The sequence below is a fragment of the Diabrotica virgifera genome, chromosome 7 (assembly GCF_917563875.1).
Source record: "Diabrotica virgifera virgifera chromosome 7, PGI_DIABVI_V3a".
In the NCBI taxonomy this organism is placed as follows: domain Eukaryota; kingdom Metazoa; phylum Arthropoda; class Insecta; order Coleoptera; family Chrysomelidae; genus Diabrotica; species Diabrotica virgifera.
In genome coordinates, this window is record NC_065449.1 from 140,926,002 (window position 1) to 140,949,025 (window position 23,024).

The window sequence follows — 23,024 nt, forward strand, 5'->3', positions numbered from 1 at the left end:
TACGTTGAGTCCTCGAGTCTTTACCCGTGCGTCATTAATACCTGAATAGATAAAACACATACTTTTTATCTAGCATCATTCTCTTCCACGCATGAAACTCATGACAAACCAGCTGCCGTTTGTTATTAAGTAACAACACATGTTATTTTTATGAACCATCTAGACTCAGTGCATTGAAAAGAGATACACAAAAAGACGATTCGGTATGTTTTCATATTTTAAGCACAATTTGTTTGACGTTTCTGCTTTGTTTACTTTTGTGGCTGTCAATCAGTTGAATTTTTTGCGGTTTTTGTCGAATTTTTGCGTTTTGAAGTTTCTTTATATTACACAAACAGTTGTTTTCACAACTAATTTTATATTGGGCTTTGAAATTTTAAGGTAAATAATTATATTTTGGTAATTAATATTTAAAACATACAAATCTAACGTCATTCACACAGTAAAGAAATGATTGTGTTTAGATTTCCGTCAAAGTGAATAAAATAACAAAAATAAAATATGTTACTGAATTTTTTTATAAATTCTTTATTTATTTATAAATCAATAATAATATAAGAATTTATTAAGCTACTTCAAATGTAGCTGTAATTCTGCACAAAAATGTTGAAGCAAAACTTACATTTGACATTCTATATATTATTTGATAACGTCAAATTTTATAATAAAACCCGTAATCGGAACAGTAGCCACTTTCTGTCAGTTGTTGTTGCGTGAAATAGATTTCCGACTTATTTCGTATGCTTTAAATGATGACGCACGGGTAAAGACTCGCGGACTCAACTGTACACATACCACATACCTATCTCTTTTACTATCGAACATCGAACATAAGGGAATGAATCAAAAAACAAAATATTAAGAAAGCCTAAGGCTACAGATTGAGTTTTAATTTCAACATTTTATAAATGCTAGAATATTCCACATGATATTCTGAACTTTTAGAAAAAAAAAACACAGTAGGTATGATTATTACACCCGGTATACAATAACATTTGCTATTAGCATTACTATTACTACCAACATTATTAAAGCGATATTGTTAAAGAATGAGGCTACAACATATTTAAAAAGTCACTTAAGTCGGACAACAAGATTAGGAAATTCGAGACATCAAAAATGTTCCAATTTTAAGATGGTGCGTTAATGGAGTAGTGTAGAATATTTTTCTGAACACAATTTCCGAGTGGAAATCGAAACATCAAATAATAATAAAATAATAATTATCAAATCTAATCTTCGTTACAATCAATTGTGGCCTAACAACTGTAAATAATATTAGTGCATTAAAATAAAATCATATTAAATACTTATCATTGCATGCGGAACAGTTGTTAATGAAACGTAGGGGTTAATGATAAGCGTCTTATCAACGACGGTATTACCATTTAAAACCTCAAAAGTAAATAGAAAATCTCAAAAATAACCCACCTTTTCAGAAACATAATACCTTCCAAGCGTGAAAACTAACGAAAATAGCTCTGACTCATTTCTCTCATAAACCACTTGGATCAATAAGACATTTTATGCTATTTAATCTCGGTTTTGTAAAAATACTATTCATTGCATTGCTCACGAATACAAATACTTGTGGGCAACAAGATTTAAAAATACTATCGAATTGTGTATGTGTATTGTTAACTTACCTGTCAACGTTTGTTTTGGATAAATTTGTTTAGGCGATTTAAAAGTGTGCGTTTAATCAAGAGCGCGAAAGTAGTAATAAATCCGTTGTGTTTGAACGCGAAACGCGATACAACTGGAGAAGTAGAAGTGTGGAAACGAGAATACTGACGCACTGACGGTGACGATACCACAGCATAGAAAACGCAACAGCAGTGACACACTAGTAGGCGGGAAAAGTTCGCGCACTATTACTGCGCAGATCGTAGGCCATTTTGTGCGTAGTACCAGACAATGTAGAAAATCGACAGTGTTGCCGATTTGTACATGATTATCAGATTTACGTAACTTTTATGACATTCATATTTTTTAACATAATTTTATACGTATGCCTGTGGGAATTATGTCAATAATTGGGACATAACACAAAATATTGACGATGAATGGCGATTGTATTGTTAATCTTTTGCATAAATTCCAGAAATTATTCAAAAATAATCTCTTACGGGTAATAAAGTTGGTGACATCGGCAACACTGATGAACCAACACATCACATCACCACTGGATGTACTACGCGAAAAATGGCGACCCTGTACTTTTCAACTTCAAAGGCGGCATCAGGGAGTGTCCTTGCTGGTTTCGTTTATTATGCTGTGACGATACTGTGAAACTGAAACTGTGAACGTAGAACGTGAACGTGAACGCAGAAACCCCGTCCTAGCCTATTAAATCGATTGTGAATCGAGAGAACATTTTTGGTATCAGTAAATCGATTTACATACCGAATGAATATTGTAATTATTGGTGAAGGAATAGATAGCCCAGTAAATGAACGTGAAATATGGAGATACCGTGTAATTTTCAGTGTCACCACCGAATTGCATGACAATTTGGATTTAGGCTCTACTTATCCTCCACTTTAAAGTGGGACTTGTCCCGTTAGTTGCTTTTACTTGAGGGGTAGGGGGTGTGCAAGTTACCCCTTCCTGGGGGTGAAGAAACATACGTCTAAAATAATTACGGAAATGGGTAAACTGACTAATTATAAGCAATTTTTGTTGTACATATATAGTTTTTTATCTAGTCAATAGTTTTCGAGTTATTTGCGGCTGAGAATGTTTATTTTTCAACAAAAAAAAACAAGTTTTCATGCGAATTTTCGCACATAACTTAAAAAGTAAGTATTTAATGGAAAAAATATTCTTAGCAAAAATACAGCTCATAAGAAAATGAAAAAATGGTGTATTCATGAAGTCTATCGACCCAGTAAAAAGCAAAGTTGTATGTATCTTATGAGAAATTGTTCTTATTCATCAAATTCCACATCGAATATTAAAACTCTTTTTTAATTAGAGTGTTTAACAAAGCTTTATTTTTATTTTTTATGAAAGTCTCTAGCATCAAAACTAAACGAGTTACGCTCAAAATAAAGTTGGCCATTTTTATTGGTATAAAACATCGTGAAAAGCTCCCTCTATTTTGCACCCCAAATGAAATTAATCATTACCGCTTTACAAATTATTTAATTTTTAAATTTTTAATATGACTTGAACGAAGGCTTAAAAGGGCTTAAACGAGGCACTAATCACGAGTGTATGCAAACTTTGAACAGCCATATCTTAACCAATTTTTGTCTTACAGAAAAACAAAATAAAACTAAAAATATTTATAAAAGCAAAACCTACATTTTTTTACTCTTTAAGATTTTTCGTGTGACTAATACTTTACTGAAAAAAAGTGCATTTTCCAAAATAAAAAGGAAATACTATAAAACCAAATTTTTTTAAAAATAAGCATTTCGAACCGATCAACTTTAGAGAAATTTCAATTTGGGGTGCTAAATAGTCGTACGATTTTTTTTACTAAAAACGGGCCAACTTTACTTTGCACGTAACTCGCTTAGTTTTGTTGCTAGAAACATTTTAGTCCGTTCGCTGACGGAAAAATATTGCAAAACCTCTAAATTTTAAATAACCGCTTGGATTGACATGAAATTTGACATAGACATAGCTAACAAGTCAAAGAAAAACAGTGATATTATTCCGATGTATACTTTTTCCCTAGGTTTGAGTTTAACCCCTTACCGGGGGTGAGAAAATATACGTTCAAAATAAATCCGGAAGTGGATAAACTGACTAATCCTAAGCAACTTTTGTCTTATACAGGGTGATTGATTAGTGGGGTAAAGCTCAATAGATCCGCTATAGTAATAAATAGCAATAAAAGTTAATAACAAAAATTTTAGCCACCTTTGAGCTTCATATCGTAAAATTAGTTAAAATGTTACAGGGTGTTCGAAAACTCAGTGGCAGACCAAACTTATGTTTTTTTAAATGGAACACCCTATATTTTATTTTAAATTCGAAATCCTGTTAACTTCTCCATCACAAAAATATAAAGGTTTGTTATGTTATACAGGGTATTTACAAAGTTATAACCAATTTTATATGAAAATCGTAACAAGTTCAACTCCCTGTGTAAATAAAAATAAGCAAAACAGCAATGGTTTGTTAATGCCGTATTTTTTACGTATTGTCAAAATTTTCAAGAATTATTTATATTGCTAATTTCTTTATATCAAATACAGGGTAAGTCAAAACGCAAGTAAGTACATTATTTTCTCAGTAATTTTAAATGTATTTTATATCACTATTAAAAAGTACCATTACCGTACTTTAATTTTTGGATAACATTCTCTATGTCAAAGTTTATTAGTTTTCGAGATATTTTCATTTTTCAATGGACCAGTAACGTGGCCACCCAAATCACCAGAATTTAATAAACTGGACTGATTTTTTTGAGGTTACGTTAATAATGAATTTTATAAAATACCTCCAACAACAAGGGATGAGATGAAAAATAGAATACAAAGTGTATTTCGATGTGTTAATTTACAAATGCTTCGTAGAGTAAGTAGCTCATTCAATGATCGTTTTTAGGCGAGCATAAATGGTTAAGAGGTAATTTTGAACACCTTATTTAATTAAATATTAAAAACATTTTATTAAAAGTAGCTTCTAATTTTTTCAAACATGTTTTTTTGCAAAATGTATTACTGAAAAATTGTGTTTAGTTCTTTATTTGTTAAAATTTTTACATTTTTACATTGTTACATTTACATACAAAAGTAGTGTTTAATTGTCTTCACAAAAGGTTGTATTTTGTGTTTGTGTGTTTGTTTGTAAAATTTATTACTAATTTTCTTTGTTTATTTGTTGCATTTACATAAAAAAGTAGTTTTTAATTGTTTCAAAAATGTTGCATGTTGTGGTTGTGTTTTTGTTTTTGTAAAATGTATTACTAATAAATTATTTTTATTTCTCTATTTGCTACATTGTTACATTGATTACCGGATTGATAATCAGTAATCGTCAATTGTCAATTCAGTCATGGGTTATAGTGCGGCAGATTCGTGCAAATATTATAAGAATTGTGCATTTAATGAAAAAAGCATATAATTTGGACCACATATACTACACATATAAAGGTTCAAAATAAGATCGGAGGCCATCTCAGATTTTGCCTTTTACAAAAATGGCGGAGATTCAAAATGGCGACTATACATATGTGACGAATAGCACGATAACTTTTGAACGAGACTTCAAATTTTAACTAAATTTGGTATATAGGTTCCATTTTTATGTATAAGATCGAGGTCTTGAACCGGAAGAATCGGTTTACCAGAAGTTGTGTTTTTCCTGGTTTTTATGTAAAAATATGTTGTTTTTTTTCAATTATTTCACCCTGTATATATTAATTTTTTCAGATAGTTAACACGGCTATTAAAAAGAGCGTAAAAATAGTTTTTAGGAAATATTTTTAAATTTTTAGTTATGTTAATTACCATTTATTAAGTGCAAAACGTATCTTCACATGTACCTGTGTGCGGCAGATTCGTGCAAATAGTATAAGAATTATTGTGCATTTAATGGTAGAAGCATATAATTTGGACCACATATACTACACATATAGAGGTTCAAATTTAGATACGAGGCCACCTCAGTTTTTATTCCTTTTACAAAAATGGCGGGCATCAATATGGCGACTATACATATGTGACTAATAGCACGATAACTTTTGAACGAGATGTCAGATTTCAACCAAATTTCTTATATAGGTTCTTTTTTTGATGAATAATATCGAGGTCTTGAACCGGAAGAATCGGTTTACTAGAATTTGTGTTTTTACTGTTTTTTTTATGTAAAAATATGTTGTTTCTTTTTCAATTCTTTCACCCTGTATATATTAATTTTTCAAAAAGGTGATACCGGCGTTGAAAAGAGCGTAAAAATATTTTTAAGGAAATATTTTGAACTCTATAGTTATATTAATTACCATTTAATACATGCATAACGTATCTTTCCAAGTAGGTACCTATGTGCGGCAGATTTGTGCAAATAATAATATAAGAATTATTGTGCATTTAATGGTAGAAGCATATAATTTGGACCACACATACTACACATACAAAGATTCAAATTTAGATATGAGGCCATCTCAGATTTAGTCTTTTACAAAAATGGCGGGCGTTCAAAATGAATCTGCCGCCCATAGGTACATGTGAAGATACAGTATGCATTTAATAAATGGTAATTAAAACAACTGAAAAGTTCAAAATATTTCCTAAAAACTATATTTAAACTCTTTTTAATGGCATTATTACCTTTTTGAAAAATTTATATATACAGGGTGAAAGAATTGAAAAAGAAACAACATATTATTACATAAAAAAACAGTAAAAACAAATTCTGGTAAACCGGTTCCTTTCATTCAAGAGCTCGATATTATTAATCAAAAACCGATTCTTCCGGTTCAAGACCTCGATCTTATACATAAAAAATAGAACCTATATAATTTGGTTGAAATCTGACGTTTCGTTCAAAAGTTATCGTGCTATTAGTCACATATGTATAGTCGCCATTTTGAATGCCCGCCATTTTTGTAAAAGGAACAAAAATTGAGATGGCCTCGTATCTAAATTTGAACCTTTATATGTGTAGTATATGTGGTCCAAATTATATGCTTCTACCATTAAATGCACAATAATTCTTATAATATTTGCACGAATCTGTCGCATTTAGGTACATGTGAAGATACGTTTTGCATTTATTAAATGGTAATTAACATAACTAAAAAGTTAAAAATATTTCCTAAAAAATATTTTTACGCTCTCTTCAATGGTGATATCAACTTTTTGGAAAATTAATACATACAGGGTGAAAGAATTGAAAAAAACAGCATATTTTTACATAAAAACCAGGAAAAACACAACTTCTGGTAAACCGATTCTTCCAGTTCAATACCTCGATCTTATACATCAAAAAAAGAACCTATATACCAAATTTGGTTGACATCTGAAGTCTCGTTCAAAAGTTATCGTGCTATTAGTCACAATGTATAGTTGCCATTTTGAATCCCCGCCATTTTTGTAAAAGGTAAAATCTGAGATGGCCTCATATCTAACTTTGAACCTTTATATGTGCAGTATATGTGGTCCAAATTATATACTTCTCTCATTAAATGCACAATTGTTTCACATATTGGCTGCACTATTACTTAAAATTTAGATTTTAAACACCTAAAATAATTTGCTTTGTCTTTTTCTTCTCGTTGTCCTTATGCCCTATAAGAGCGTCGGACTTTGGTATCACCTATCCATCTTTTACCCATTTCTTCCACGCCTTCCGGTCTCCTGCCATTTCCTTCATCTGTTGCACTGTTTTCCCTCTATTTGTCCCGATTTCCTCGATTTGTTCCATCCACCCCTTTCTAGGTCTGCCCCTTCTTCTTTTCCCCTGTCTTTTGGCATCTGTTACCTTCTTTACTAGTCTGTTCTCGTTCATCCTAGTTATATGTCCAAACCAATTCAGTTTTCTTTTTTTTCAATTTTTTTCTCTATTGGTTCCTGACTTAGCACGTTTCTGATGTTTTCGTTCCTTTCTCTGTCCATCTTCGTCTTTCTAGCTATTTTTCTCAGCTGCTTCATTTCTGCTGCATTTATGGCACTTTCATGTCTTTTATTTGTGACCCATGTCTCGCTTGCATATAGAAGAGTTGGTACTGTGATTGTATTATATACATGCATTTTTGTTTCCTGGCTGATTTCCCTTTTCCCAGTATTGTATTATTAATCGCATAGTATATTTTCGTAGCTTTCTTTGTCCTATTTGCAATTTCTAGGTCTAGCTTTCCGTCATTCGATATTATCGTGCCCAGGTACTCGTAGGCCGTCACTCTCTCAATCCAATTCTTGTCCTTTACAGAGCACTCGTGTTTCGCCTTCAATTTCCTGCTCCTGCTGACCTATTTTCATCGTCTTGCATTTGCTGATGTTTATTTCTAATTTCATTTTCTCTATTTCCTCAGTCCATACGTAAATTTTTTTTTCATAATTTGCTTTGAAAAATGAAAATATCTCAAAAACTAATAAATTTGGACATTGCAATGTTATATAAAAATTAAAGTACGGTAATGTTATTTTTTAATAATGATATAAAATACAGGGTGTGTCATTTAATATTACGGAGAAAATAATGTACTTGCGTTTTGAATCACCCTGTATTTGATATAAAGAAAATTAGCAATGTCAATAGTTCTTGAAAATTTTGACAATAAGTAAAAAAGATGGCATGAATAAACCATTGCTATTGAGCTTATTTTTATTTATACAGGGAGTTGAACTTGTTACGATTTTTATACAAAATTGGTTATAACTTTGTAAATACCCGGTGTAACATAACAAACCTTTATATTTTTGTGATGGAGAAGTTAACAGGATTTCGAATATAAAATAAAATATAAGGTGTTCCATTTAAAAAAAAAACATAAGTTAGGTCTGCCACTGTGTTATGGAACACCCTGTAACGTTCTAATTAATTTTGTAATGTGAAGCTCAAAGGTAGCTAAAATTTTTGTTATTAACTTTTATTGCTTTCTATTACTATAGCGGAGCTATTGAGCTTTACCGCACTAATCAATCACCCTGTAGAGTGTTTTCACCAAGTCATTCCTTTTCGAGTTATTTGCGAGAGAATATGTTCATTTTTCAACAAAAAGTAAGTATTTTGTCGAAAAAATCATTCTGACTAAAAATATAGCCTGTAAAAAAGTGTAAAAATGGTGTATACATTAGGTCTCTAGACTCAAGACCTAGTAGAAGCAGAGCTATAGCTAATGAATAATAGGTTCATATTAGTCAAATTCCAAATCGAGTATTTTAACGTGAAAAAGCCAAAAAATGAAGCACTTTTTGGGGAAAACTCACTACAACTTTTTTTAATTCTAAAAAAAGCTTTAGTTTTGCTTTATAACAAACATTCAGACAAGACATCTTTAAGATGTAAGGATTTCAGGGTTTGTAATATCCGTACATCTTTAAGACGTCGTAAAGATATCTTTCCGGAAATACAAGGCATCTTTAAGACGTCTAAAACATCTTTAGTGTTTTAAGTTCCTTTCGTCATGTAAATCAAATATTAAACAGTATTGTTCATACAAATATTTATTAGCAATCAAGAAGCTACAACTTATAAGTTACATGACACTAGCCGGAATGACGTTACGTCGCTGACATGTGTCTGTCGTTGGTCTTCTTCTTTTACATCCTAAACATAATATATTCCACGTTCCTTTTTTTTTAACTAAAATACCTCGTACAAAACTAAAACACAAACACAAAACTAAAATAGAAATATAAACAAGAGGCAACCTTAACTTATTATTACCACAATTATTTCAATTTAACATGTAGTCCTTTAAATATGTAGGAGGCTTGTGAGATCTCTTACTATTTTTAATGATAGTGTTACCTTCCTCCTCATCTCTTACATTCAGTAGGTTATCGACAATAACCCCATTATTTAAATTAACATTTTCAAACATCTCAATCTCAATATTAGTAAGACCTTCATGGTCAATATGATTTTTATAGATATCACTATCATTCTGACTCACAATTTTAATATTAGATTCAGTTGGGATATTAGCTTTACCATGATCAATTGGGATACTAACATTGTGTATATCATTATTGTTAACCAAGATATTTTCATTTTTGAATAAATTCAAATTAAAATCATATAATAAAAAGTTTTTGTTACACGATAAATTAGTTTTTCAAGTCAAATTTAATGCAGTCACTGAGACCTAATATTGGTTCAGCATTAAAATCAACAATCAGGAACTTTACTTTAGAGTAGCTATTTTTATACTGACATTCCAAAAAAATTTCACCTACTGGTTTAAACTTAAAATTACCATAAGAAACAAGAGTCGTTATTGATTTATTAAAAAGCAACTTACTTGATAGAGAATCAAAAATATACTTAGGTAAAATACTGACATCAGCACCTGAATCCAACTTAAACTTTACCTCTTTCCCAGTTACCATCAATGTTTCATATCATGAATTTTTACTTTTAGAATGACACTCATATACATATGAGTGGCTTCATATCAAAGACAGACATATGTCATGCAAGAAAAATTGAGATAAATTGTTTTTTTTTGTACACAGCTGCTATTATTCTTTTTATGAAAATCTCGCTTCCTATAATCATTGATTGATTGGATAATTTCGCATTCATGTGATTACAATACAGCATTCTCATTGGCTGTTGGGGAGATGTGCGTTTTTGAAATAAACCGTCATAGCAGGAGTCCGTTTTTGAAACAAACATTGAACTGTGAAGCTGAAATTAACGTACCTATTTGCATCCGTGTTTGAGGGAAACTATTATCACCGTTGAAAAGAACAGGAATAGACGAGGGCATTTAGCACAAAATAAATAAATTTTTAAATACAGCACCTAGAGACTTGCAGTTTTTTGCGTTATGTTCAGGATGACGTCAGGAAAAAAGTCTACTATTCAAAAATGGGTGGAAATGCATAATTGCACGGTAATGTGCATAAAATGCATCCAAAATTGCATAAATATAAAAATAAAGTCAAAATCAGTATACTAAGGAACAAAATTTATTATTTGGAGGGTTTGTTTTTGGGGTCACTGAATACGATTACGCCATCAGAACTGACCCCCGGATCACCTGGTGCCCAAGGTCAGTGCAAGAGAAGTCATCTTCTGGAGTTTCGATGGTTTTCGGCATTAAATCGATGCAAACGGATTACTCACGAGTTTTAGAGGTCACTAAGTCCTAATATGATATCAGAATTGACCTCCGGAGTACCTGGTGCCCAGGGTCGCTACTAAGGCACGTCATCTTCTGTAGTTTTGAGGGATTTCGGCACTAAATTGATGCAACTAGACTATTCGGGAGGTTATTAAGGTGGTTAAACACGAATATGCCATCAGAACAGACCTCTGGATCACCTGGTGTCCAAGGTCACTGCAAGGGACGTCATCTTCTGGACTTTAGAGGGCATTCGGTATTAAATTGGTGCAAACGGATCACTCGGGGGGTTTTTGAGGTCGCCAAACACGAATATGCCATCAGAATAGACCACGGGATTACCTGGTGCCCAAGGTCACTGCAAGGGACGTCATCTTCTGGAGTTTCGAAGTTTCGAGTAACTCGGTATTAAATTGATGCAAACGGATTAATTACAGGTTTCTGTGGTCGATAAACACGAATATGCCATCAGAATTGAATTCTGGAGTACCTGGTGCCCAGGATCGCTACTAAGGCACGTAGTCTTCTGGAGTTTGAGTGTTTTCGGCATTAAATTGATGTAAACGGATTACTCATGGGTTTTTTGGGGTCCGTAAACACGAATATGATATCAGAACTGAACTCCGGAATACCTGGTGCCCAGGGTCGCTACTAGGGCACGTCATCTTCTGGGGTTTCGAGGGTTTTCGGCATTTAATTGATGCAAATGGATTACTTTAGGGTTTTTGGTGTCGCTAGATACGAATATGCCATCAGAATTGACCTCCGGAGTACCTGGTGCCCAGGGTCGCTACTAAGGCAAGTCATCTTTTGGGGTTTCGAGGTTTTCGGTATTTAATTGATTAAAATGGATTATTGGAGGGTTTTTGAGGTCCCTAAACACGAATATGCCATCAGAACCTACCCCCTGTGCACCTAGAGCCCAAGGTCACTTCAAGTGACATCTTCTTCTGGAGTTTTGAGGGATTTTGGCATTAAATTGATAAAAATGGATTACTCGGGGGGTTTCGAGGTGCTAGATACGAATATGCCATCAGAACAAACCACCAGATCAGCTGGTGCCCAAGGTCACTGCAAGGGACGTCATTTTCTGGAGTTTCGAGTGATTTCGGTATTAAATTTATGCAAACGAATTACTTACGGGTTTTTGGGGTTGCTAAACACGAATATGCCATTATAATTAAACTTCGAAATACCTGGTGACCAGGGTAGCTACTGGCTACTAGGGCACGCCATCTTCTGGTTTTTCGAGGGCTTTCGGCATTTAATTGATGCAAATGGATTACTGGGGGGTTTTTGAGGTCGCTAAACACGCATATGCCATCACAACCGACCCCCTGTGCACCTGGTGCCCAAGGTCACTACAAGGGACGTCATCTTCTGAAGCTTTAAGGGATTTCGGCATTAAGTTGATGAAAATAAATTACTTTAGGGTTTTTGAGGTCGGTAAATACTAACATGCCATCAAAACAGACCATCGTAGAATCTGGTGCCCAGGGTTACTGCAAGGGGCGTGATCCGCTAGACGAGTTTTTCGCTACTATATTGATGCAAACAGATTACTTATAGGTTTTTGGGGATGCTGAACACGAATACCCCAATAGAACAAACACCGGAAAACTTGGTGCCTAAGGCACGTCATCTTCTGGAGGTTTGAAAGTTTTAGGTACTCAATTGATGCACACAGATTACTCACGGCTTTTTGGGGTTGATAAAACACAAATATGCCATCAGAAGAGACACCGGAGCACCTGGGCCTAAGGCACGTTATTCACTGGAGTTTGGAGGGTTTTTGGCATTAAATAGATTTAAACGGATTACTCATGGGTTTTTGGGGTTACTAAAGACAAATACGCCGTCAAAACAAACACCGGAGCACCTGATGCCTAAGGCACATCATATTATGAAGTTTTTTTTTAAATTTTGGTACTAAATTGATGTAAACGAATTATTGCTCATGGGTTTTTGGGTTTGCGGAGTATGAACTCTACTATGTTGATCCATTTAATTTTTTTATATGAGTGTTATTATGCGTTGACGTTATTAGTGATTACTGTAATCACAAGATACTCCAAAATTCCTCATGTAAGCCATATTCGTGCTCAACAACCCCAAAACCAAAAAGTAATCCGTTTTTCATCAATTTAGTACCTACCGAAAACTCTCGAAACTCCAAAAGATAACGTGTTTTAGGCACCAGGTGCTTCGGTGTCTGTTCTGATGGCGTTTTCGTGTTTAAGTACCTCAGAAACCCATGCGAGTAATCCATTTTCATCAATTTAGTACCGAAAACACTCGAAACTCCAGAATATGACCTGCCTTAGGCACCAGATGCTGCGTGGGTTAGGTCTGATGTCTTATTTATGTTCAGCAACCCCAAAAACTCAAGACTAATTCGTTCGCACTAATTTAGTACCGAAAATTATCGAAACTACAGAACATAAGGTCCCTTAGGCACCAGGTGCTCCGGTGTCTCTTTTGATGGCGTATTTATGTTCACAAACTCCAAAAACCCATGAGTAATCCATTTGCATCAATTAAGTACCGAAAACCCTCGAAACTCCAGAAGATAACGTGCTCTAGCTACCAGGTGCTCTGGTGTCTGTTCTGATGACGCAATCGTGTTCAACAACTCCAAAATCCGATTAGTAAGTAATCCGTTTGCATCAATTGAATGCCGAAAACCCTCGGAACTTCAGAAGATGACCTGCCTTAGGCGCCAGGTGCTCCGAGTTTGAGATCTGATGGCGTATTCGCGTTTAGCAACTCCAAAAACCTATGAGTAATCCGTTTGCATTAATTTAGTACCGAAGACTCTCGAAGCTCCAGAAGATGACGCCCCTAGCAATAACCTCAGGTTGTCCGAAATTCGGTTCTGATAGCATATTCGTATTTAGCGACCTCAAGAACCCCTCAATAATCCATTTGCATCAATTTAATGCTGAAATTTCTCGAAACTCCAGAAGATGACGTCCCTTATAGTTACCCTGGGCACCAAGTGCTCCGTGGGTCTGTTCTAATGGCATATTCGTGTTTAGCGACCTCAAAAACCCCCCGAATAATCCATTTGCATCCATTTTATGCCGAAAATCCTCGAAACTCCAGAGAATGACGTGTCCTAGTAGCGATCCTGGTCACCAGATACTCCGGAGTTCAATTCTGATATTATATTCGTATTTAGCAACCCCAAAAATACGTAAGTAATCCGTTTGCATCAATTTAATACCGAAACCCCTCGAAACTCCAGAAGATGACGTCCCTTGCAGTGACCTTGGGCACCAGGTTATCGAGAGGTCTGTTCTGATGGCATATTCGTGTTTAACTACTCAAAAACACCCGAGAAATCCATTTTTATCAATGTAATGCCGAAATCTCTCAAACTATAGAAGAGGGCGCACCTTACAGCGGCATTGGGCACCAGGTGATCCGAAGGTCTGTCTTGATAGCGTCTTCGTGTTTAGCCACCTCAAAAACCCCCCGAGAAGTCCAGTTACATCAATTTAGTGCCGAAATCCCTCGAAACTCAAGAAGATGACGTTCCTTATTAGCGAACCTGGGCACCAGGTTCTCCGGAGGTCAATTGTGCTATCATATTCGTATTTAGCGACCGCTTAAACCCGTGAGTAATCCGTTTGCATCGATTTAATGCCGAAAACCATCGAAACTCCAGAAGATGCCGTCTCTTGTCGTGACCTTGGGCACCAGGTGATCCGGGGATCAGTTCTGATGGCGTAATCGTATTCAGTGACCCCAAAACCCCCCAAATAATAAATTTTGTTCCTTAGTATACTGATTTTGACTTTATTTTTATATTTATGCAATTTTGGATGCAATTTATGCACATTACAGTGCAATTATGCATTTCCATCCATTTTTGAATAGTAGACTTTTTTCCTGACGTCATTCTGAACGTAATGCAAAAAACTGCAAGTCTCTAGGTGCTGTATTTAAAAATTTATTTATTCGGGTGTTTTTAGTGCTAAATGCCCTGGTCTAGAAAAATTATATTTATAAGAAACCACTACTATAGTATTTTTACTACAAAAACGTTATTACGTAGGTCAAAATTTTTGACGTAAGAGAACTGTCAAAACATTAGAATGTGACTTTTCATTATTGCCGTGTTTATAATAAACATGTCAATAATGAAAAGTCACATTCTAATGTTTTGACAGTTCTCTTATGTCAAAAATTTTGACCTACGTAATAACGTTTTTGTAGTAAAAATACTATAACTAAATTTTTATTTTTTACACATATGTCCTTCTTTGATATTATGCCACTTATATATCAAATTGTCTTTTTCTTCCTCCTGGACTGTATTAACAGCTCTTTCTCCTCTAGGTGAATAAGAGTTCTTGTTACTATTACCTTCACATGTTTCTTCACTTCTATCAGGACAGGCTTTTGCAAAATGGCCCTTAACTTGACAAATAACACAAGTCTTGTTAAACGCAGGACATCTGTTAGAAAAATGTTTATAATGGCACTTCTTACACAATAACTTTTTCAATGGTTTGTACTGCTTGACAAAGTCGACATCTTCTTCTTTGGTAAGAACTTTTATATGCTCTTTGCTTAGCTCAATACTCTTACTACAATATTCAAGGATTTTTTCGGTAGTAAGAGTCTGTTCTCTAAGGAGTCGGAGTTGACTTTCCTTACATTTTAATCCAATTATTAGCTGATCACGGATCATCATGTCTTCATAAGTTTCACCACAGGTTGTATTAGTGCATTTAAATTCACATAATCTTGCTTGTTTCTTTAAGTCAGTCAGATACTGGTCTATAGTTTGTTCATTACCCTGGACAAGATTATGAAACTTAAAGGTTTCCATTGGAACTATCTTTTTTGGTAAAAAATATTCGTCAAATGCACTTACTAGTTTGTCAACAGTTGCCTGTTGATCTTCTGTAAATGTATTGTAAATATCAACACCCTCATCTCCTATGAAATTTAACAGATTTGCAATTTTCACTTCTTCGGTGCAAGCACTCTTTCCACTGGCTGTAAGGTAAATTCTAAATTTCTGTCTCCATAAAAGCTAATAACCAGCCGGACTTTGATGTTCAAATAATGGACTAGGCGGTTTAACCATTAAGTACTAACACCCCGTCGTTCAGACGGCATCGCTTGTCGAAAGTCGAAAAATTTCCCTTCCTAGAAAATTTTGAAGGTCACCCGTTTACGACTTTTCAAATTGGGTTGTTTCTTAGTAGTATTGAATTCGGCAATTTGCGGCGGGTTGTTATTCGAAAGATATTTAGGCTCAAAGTGTGATTTCCGTCTAATAGACGGGGTGTTAGTGTTTGTGCCCAGTCCGTCATTACACATAATGTGCCACAGTTCATCAAAAAACATCAAATAAGGGAATAAAGACCCTGAGGAAACACTTTTAAAATGGTTTGATGAGGTAGAAGACGACATAAGCGAAGTGGAATCAATTTGTGATGAAAATTTTGCCACTTACTACCATTGCTACACTGTACTAATTATAGTACCTGTCAGTTTTTTGTGTTTTAACGTTTTTTAAAAACCTTTTTATTTTCATATTTCTTACTCTTTCTTTAACTCGATTGTAAATTTTTATTAAGATTCTTTAATTTGTTTAATTTTTATCACACTTTTTTTCAGGAGTAAAAAGGTACACAAACAATCCTTCCATTCTTGTTATAATGTTTTTTTATTTTAATAAATATACAGAATAACTAGATTACTTACTGTGTTTTTATAATCAATACTTTCAGTAAGTCATCGAGAAAGTTTTTTGTATTAAAATATTTAACAAAAACAAAAATTACCAAAAAAATGTTAAACCCGTCTGTCAGGCGATTAGTTAGTGTTTACTTCATTGATTTAAGATGTTAGTACTTAAGGGTTAAATTCCATTATTATTCTTAAAATTTCTAACATATAACCAGACAATCTTTTTTGGCGGTCTTCTAACCTCACTTCTTCTCGTGGTATCACACTTCTTCTTCTTCTTCTTCCTTTATTGGGTTATATCCCTCGGGATAATTCGCCCAGCTTACACCAGGGAAATACTCTTGTCTTGCTCTGGGCAGTCGAATATTTCCAAATATATATGTTAAAACCTCAATTTTTTTTTTTTTTTAAATATATATTAGCAGGAACATCTTCGTATAGGGCCAGACAGTCCCTACAGGAAAGGCAATATTATACCATAAGAGTTAAGGCTTTTATCATTTGGAGGTCCAATATTTTTTTATATCTTTATCTTCTTAATTTTTTTAATTCAAATTTGGGAATTGATTTATTTATAAATTAAGTTTGGCTAAGTTAAGGAATTTAAGGATCAGGTTAATCCTACGTGGATTAAGGTTGGACATAAGTAAGCAAATTTCAATGGGAGTAGGGATATTTGTCTTGGCTAATTCTTTATATAGGTCAAAATTGGGTGACATATTTATAGGGCACTCAAAAATCAGATGATTTAAGGACCCAACTCGGCCACAGTCACAATATGGGTCATCTTTTACTCCTATCCTGAATAGGTGAACTGGAGTAGCACAATGACCTGTCCTCATTCTAATAATAGTGGTTATATGTCTTCTGTCTTGGTATGCAAAATTGTGGTACCAGGGGAGTTTATCTATCTGACCTACAATTTTAGAGTAAAATGAATTATTTCGATTTTTCCCCTGCCATTCTTGCTTCCACCGATTCCAGATGGAATGCTTGATGTCTGGTAGAAAGTTGGAATAGTGAAGAGTGATACCAGCAGCTACATTTAAGGTTCTACCTATATTAGCTAGTTTATCAGCCACCATGTTCCCTTTAATATTCGAGTGTCCTGGAATCCATGCCAGACTAATATTAACGTTATTTTCTTTCGCTTCAATGATGCCTCTCTTGGTCATGAACGATGAATGTTCTGTTTCCATAGAATAGGTTGATCTGCCTATTTTCTGTAAGGCACTTTTAGAGTCCGAGCAGATGATTGCTTGTTTAATCCCATTTTTCAAAATAATTTGGAGGGCATGATTAATTGCGACAATCTCAGCCGTACATATTTGGGTATACTTAGGTAGTTTACTGGTATAAGAATAGTTGATCTCTCGGCTAAAGACACCAAAGCCTGCTGATCCTTCATCATCAACCGAGCCGTCCGTGAAGAATTTGGTGTGACTAGGTTTATTTAGAATTATTTTTTGGAGTTGAACTGAGGCAAGTTCATCTGAACGATTAGATTGGATATTTATGATTGGAATTGTTGATAATTGATGGTCTAGTTCAAAGTTATGGCATGGGTATAAGTCACTTAAATATAAGTTGGGATAAGTACTTTTAAATTTGTTTTTTAAAAGCACTAGAAATGGAATACTTCTGTTTTTCCAATGATTTTGGTTCCTTTGAATTGCCAAGTCTAACAGGTCGAGAGCGGAAATAATTGGGTTGCCAATTAACATTAAATTTTTTAATATAAATTTAGAGCTAAGCCATTCCCATCTAGATTTAAGCGAGATCTGACCACTTTCACTTAAGAGAGCATGAATTGGGGTAGATTTCATGCATCCAGTTATAATTCGGATACTTTTGTATTTTAGTTTCTCCAATCTTTTAATTAAGGAAGTTGGACAATCGAAAATTACCTGGCAGCCAAAGTCCAGATGGCTCTGAATCAGACCATTGTGTACAATTTGTAAGGTTTTTGGATCACTTCCCCAATAAGTCCCACAAAGAGCTCTCATCACATTCAGGCCACGATTTACTTTTAGTTCTATTGAGTTTACATATGAATTCCACTTTAAGTTTTTTTGAATATTTACCCCCAGGTATTTGACTGAATCCACCCAACCAATATTCTGGTTACAAAATATTACGTTAGGGGGAGAGATTTTCGTGTTTCCTTTTGTAAATAATATTGCAGAAGATTTGTTCTTAGACAGATTTAAATTGTGGTCTAGCAACCATGATTCCATCTGAATCAATAATTTATTTACATTAATTACCAATTCATTAATATCACTCCCTCTAATCAGAAGAACCAAATCGTCTGCATACTGAATTAGTTTGCATGAAGAGGGGATTAAATTATACAGGGAAAGACAATATAGGTTGAAGAGGATAGGGCTTAATGGGGAACCTTGGGGTAGTCCCAGACTTGATTTTCTTGGGCCATGGGTTTGTCCCAGTTTGTCTTTGACAAATAGCTCTCTATCATTTAGAAGGCAGAAAATCAAATTAGCCAGTTGGGTTGGAATGTTATACTTTAATAATTTGGAATACAAGAATGATATATTGACATTATCATAAGCAGAAGAGATATCTAGAAATATGCCAACAGTGTATTGATTTTGAGCGAAGCCTATTTGAATTGTTGAGGTGAGGTATGTAAGGCATTCCGTACAACCTCTACCCCTTCTAAATCCTAGTTGTAGTGGATTAAAAATCTTATTATGTTCCACAATCCACTCTATTCTATTCTTTATAAGAGTTTCGAGCATTTTGCCTACACATGAAGAAAGAGCTATTGGTCTAAAGTTTAACGGATTATTACAATCTTTATCTTTTTTGATTATAGGTAAAATTACTGATTGTTTCCACTGAACAGGAACTATACCCGTTCTAAGACTTTCATTGAAAAGTTGAATTAATAACAAAGATCCAACAACGGGAAGATTTTTTAACATTGAGTAGGAAATCTGATCCAAACCAGGAGCCGAGTCAGATTTAATTGAGAGGGAGTTCTGATACTCGTCGAGAGCAAATGGCGGTTCTAGGGCTTGAGGAGATCTAACCAATACTTTATTGACAGCGGAAAGGGGGGTTAAGCAACATAGAATTTCGTGGGATATAGGAGTAGAGGGCAATTGTGTATATATTGAAGGTTTCGAAGCCGATACCTTATTAATTTTCTCCCACACAACTTTTAGAGGAGTGTTTCTATTTAATTTACTGCAAAATAGTCTGAAACTATTTTTACGTTTTGATTTTAGGAATTTTCTTGATTTGGCTATATTCTTTTTAGCCTCGATATAGTTTTCCATTGAGGGGATATTTTTAAATTTTTTTAAGGCAGACACTCTCGCAGAGACGACTTCAGCACATGAGTCATCCCACCATGGAATGTGGTATTTGGAATTATTAGGAGGGTGAAGCCAAGGTATTGTTTCATCAGCTACCGATGATATGGAGTTAGTAAAAAATTCGTAATCTTCCCTAGGAGAAGCTAAGAAAATGCTGTTTAAATTGTTATGATAAGTAGACCAATCAGCTTTCTTTAGATTTCTTCTTTTACATGAATGCGGGGGAGATTGAGGACATACACCTATCTGACATATTATGAGGAAGTGGTCACTAGTTCCAGTATCTGAAATAGTGGACCACTTGCCCACACTGGCTGCCACATCGACTGATGCCATTGTTAGATCTACTACCGACTTACTGCCTCCTGGGGCCACCAGTCTAGTTGGGGACCCATCATTGAGAAATACTAGCTCAAGTTCCTCCAAAGAATCAAAAATAATCCTACCATTGTGACTGTCTCTAGAACTACCCCATGCCTTATGATTACAATTTAGATCACCCATGATTAAAAATGGCTTATTAAGTAATTTAACAAGGGAAAACCAGTTGGATTTGGAGATAGAGTTGTCTTGTGGACAGTATATATTAAGAATATTCAAATTAAAGTTAGGGAGAAATGTGAGTTGGAATTGGACATCATGATTGAAGCCTGGATTGGCAATTTGAATTTCCCTATAATCAATATTATTTTTGATAAGAGTAATTAATCCGCCATAGCCATCCTCTCGATCTTTTCTGATTATTTGATACCCTCTACATCTTATAACATGTTGGTTTGAGAGCCAAGATTCGCTAATAAGGATTATATCTGGGTTAAGGTTTTTTATAAGGATTTTTAGATTGTCAGAATTAGTGTTATACGAACGTATATTCCACTGAATAATAGTTATCGGAGTGTTAGGATTCATTATAAAGAGTATGTTTGCTAGACCAAGGAGTCAAAAGATCTCAAATCCTCAGGCTCGAGATCCTCTATTCCCCTCCGACCCTGGTTTACATTTGTATTGAAAGGTGATACACTTTTGTTTATGCTAGTCTTTAGATCTGCCATATTGTAAGGAATGGAGTATGATTTTGAGTTTATTAAGTCCCCAATGAAGGTCATGACGAGCTCCCTGTGAGATTGGTTCAGCATAGACATGGCCTGATTAAAATCCAAATGAAGTTGGGATAAAGATTGTGAGTTAGTGATTTGAGAATCAGAGTGAGCAGGATTGAATTTTGAAGTCGAAGGCTCATTTATTCTTCTACCTGATGGATTAATAAGTAGTCTTTGGTGGGAGATTTTATCATAACCTGTATTTTCTTGTACTGAAGGTCTTCTTCTTTTTGGTGGAGATTGAGTGACTTGACTAAAAGGTTTTGAATATTGAGCTGAGGCTGCAGACCTCCTCTCCTGTGGTAAGATGCCATTAGAATTATTCTGATCGCTATGTAAGGGGGGGAAATCGTTTATGTTTAAAGATGAAATATTATGGATCCTAGGAACCTGCTGACTTGCCTCATAGAAAGATAGATTAGAAAAGGACATTAGATCCTTAATATCTTTTTGTCTGACTCTCTCTCTACAATTACGACTATTTGATTCATGGTCAGAAGATTTACAGAAAATGCAATATTTTGTACACGTATTAGATGAAGAATCCTCATGAGAAGTTCCGCATCTAGCACATTTCTTTTTTCCTCTACATTGGTTCGTAGAATGGCCATAAAGTAAGCAATTTCCACATTGAAGAACAGGGCTGATGAATGGTGTGACCCTCATTGGTAGTTGATATATGGAAATTTCTTTAGGAATAGTTTTTCCTGAAAAAGTTATGCTAATAGTTCCCGTGGAGACAAATTCAACCTTTGAATCCACTTGTACTCTCCGGTTCATTCGCTTTACACTTAATATCTTACATAAAGCCAAGTTGGTTTCTGATGTCTCCTTTATTTCTTCCTCTGTGAATCTTTTATTAACTCCCCTTACTATACCCCTACAAGAAATCTGATGAAATGGAATGAACACGTCATACCCTAGGGCTTCCCAATCTTTCCTCACAACGAAATCGTTGGCTGCTTTTCTAGTGGCAAATAATACCCCTATCCTGTTTTTACCTTTTCTACTGATTTTCGTGATGTCTTTAATTTTTAAAACAGAAATAGATTTAGCTATACTTAACACGTGGTAATCTCCAATATTTTTATCCTGACCCTGGACAAATACTTCATAAGGACCTATGTCGGTCTCCGAAAATAGTATTTGTTTTTTTCCTTTAGGACTTTTCTGAATAATTGGAGGTTGAGATTGACATTCATGTTGGTTGATTTTATTAGGAGGGTCAGGTGGTGGAGGAGGATCGGGAGGAACTTCTTCCTCCATCTTATGCGGCAGATTGACGAATTTAAAATCTATGCCAGTCGATGCAAATTAGAAATTAACAGGGAAATATAGATAGTTTTGGCCCTTACCCTTTGGATGAGTCGTCCGTTCACCTCGAACGATAATCACAGATTTGTCTATTTTAAGTTTTCTTCCAAAAAATCAAATGTCAAACACAACAAAATTCACAACAGATATTCACTGCGAAAAGAAGCCGAGGCTGTTCATCCCAGCAGACCTCGACTTCTTATCAACGATAAATAAAAAATTAACAAGAATTAACAACTGTTTTCACACTAAATTAGGTTTGATGAGGTTTTTTTAGCAAAAATTAAAAACTGTCAACTGTGACGTTTTCAACCAACCAAAATAATCCTGGTATCACACTTCCAAATTATTAGTTTCAAGTACTCAAAATTCGGGCAAACTAGCAGCCATTACACCTGACACCATGTTTTAAGTTCCTTTCGTCATGTAAATCAAATATTATATTCTTGTTCTCATGATCATTTTTCAGTGCGTCATTAATTATGACGTCATATACTGCATTGGGTGTGTCGAGACTTATTTCATGTAATTATTGACGAATCTGACAGATGCCACAATCGTACTTAGCCATAGGTGAAAAGCTTGTGGAATTAAACTAATTAGTAATTTAGTAGATTTGATTTTTACACAATATGTTAACATGTAGGTATTTTTTATAAAGGGGAATAAAATTAAAAAGTAAACAATATTGTTAATTAAATTTATAAATATGGAAACATTAAAAAATGACACAAAACTGTCCATAAACTGTGTTTTTATCTTCTTCTCTAGGTGCTGTCTCCGCTTCAAAAGTTAGCAATCATC

The 23,024-nt window shown here is 34.5% G+C and overlaps 2 protein-coding genes across 3 annotated transcripts in view; both read right to left on the reverse strand.

Moving 5' to 3' along the window:
* LOC126888070 (CKLF-like MARVEL transmembrane domain-containing protein 8) overlaps positions 1 to 1,833 on the reverse strand; it is a 158,826-nt gene extending 156,993 nt beyond the window's left edge. The window contains exon 1 of one of the 2 annotated variants that reach the window (XM_050656090.1): positions 1,647 to 1,833. The gene's annotated coding sequence lies outside the window, so the exon portion shown is untranslated. Of the gene's footprint in view, positions 1 to 1,431; positions 1,455 to 1,646 lie in introns of those variants that run through there. The other variant, XM_050656091.1, reaches the window with a different exon arrangement.
* A 13,163-nt stretch (positions 1,834 to 14,996) lies between these two features.
* Positions 14,997 to 15,593, reverse strand: LOC126888627 (uncharacterized). The gene has a single exon (XM_050656983.1). The coding sequence runs from the start codon at positions 15,591 to 15,593 to the stop codon at positions 14,997 to 14,999; it is 597 nt and encodes a 198-aa protein (XP_050512940.1).
* Between the last annotated feature and the right edge of the window lie 7,431 nt (positions 15,594 to 23,024).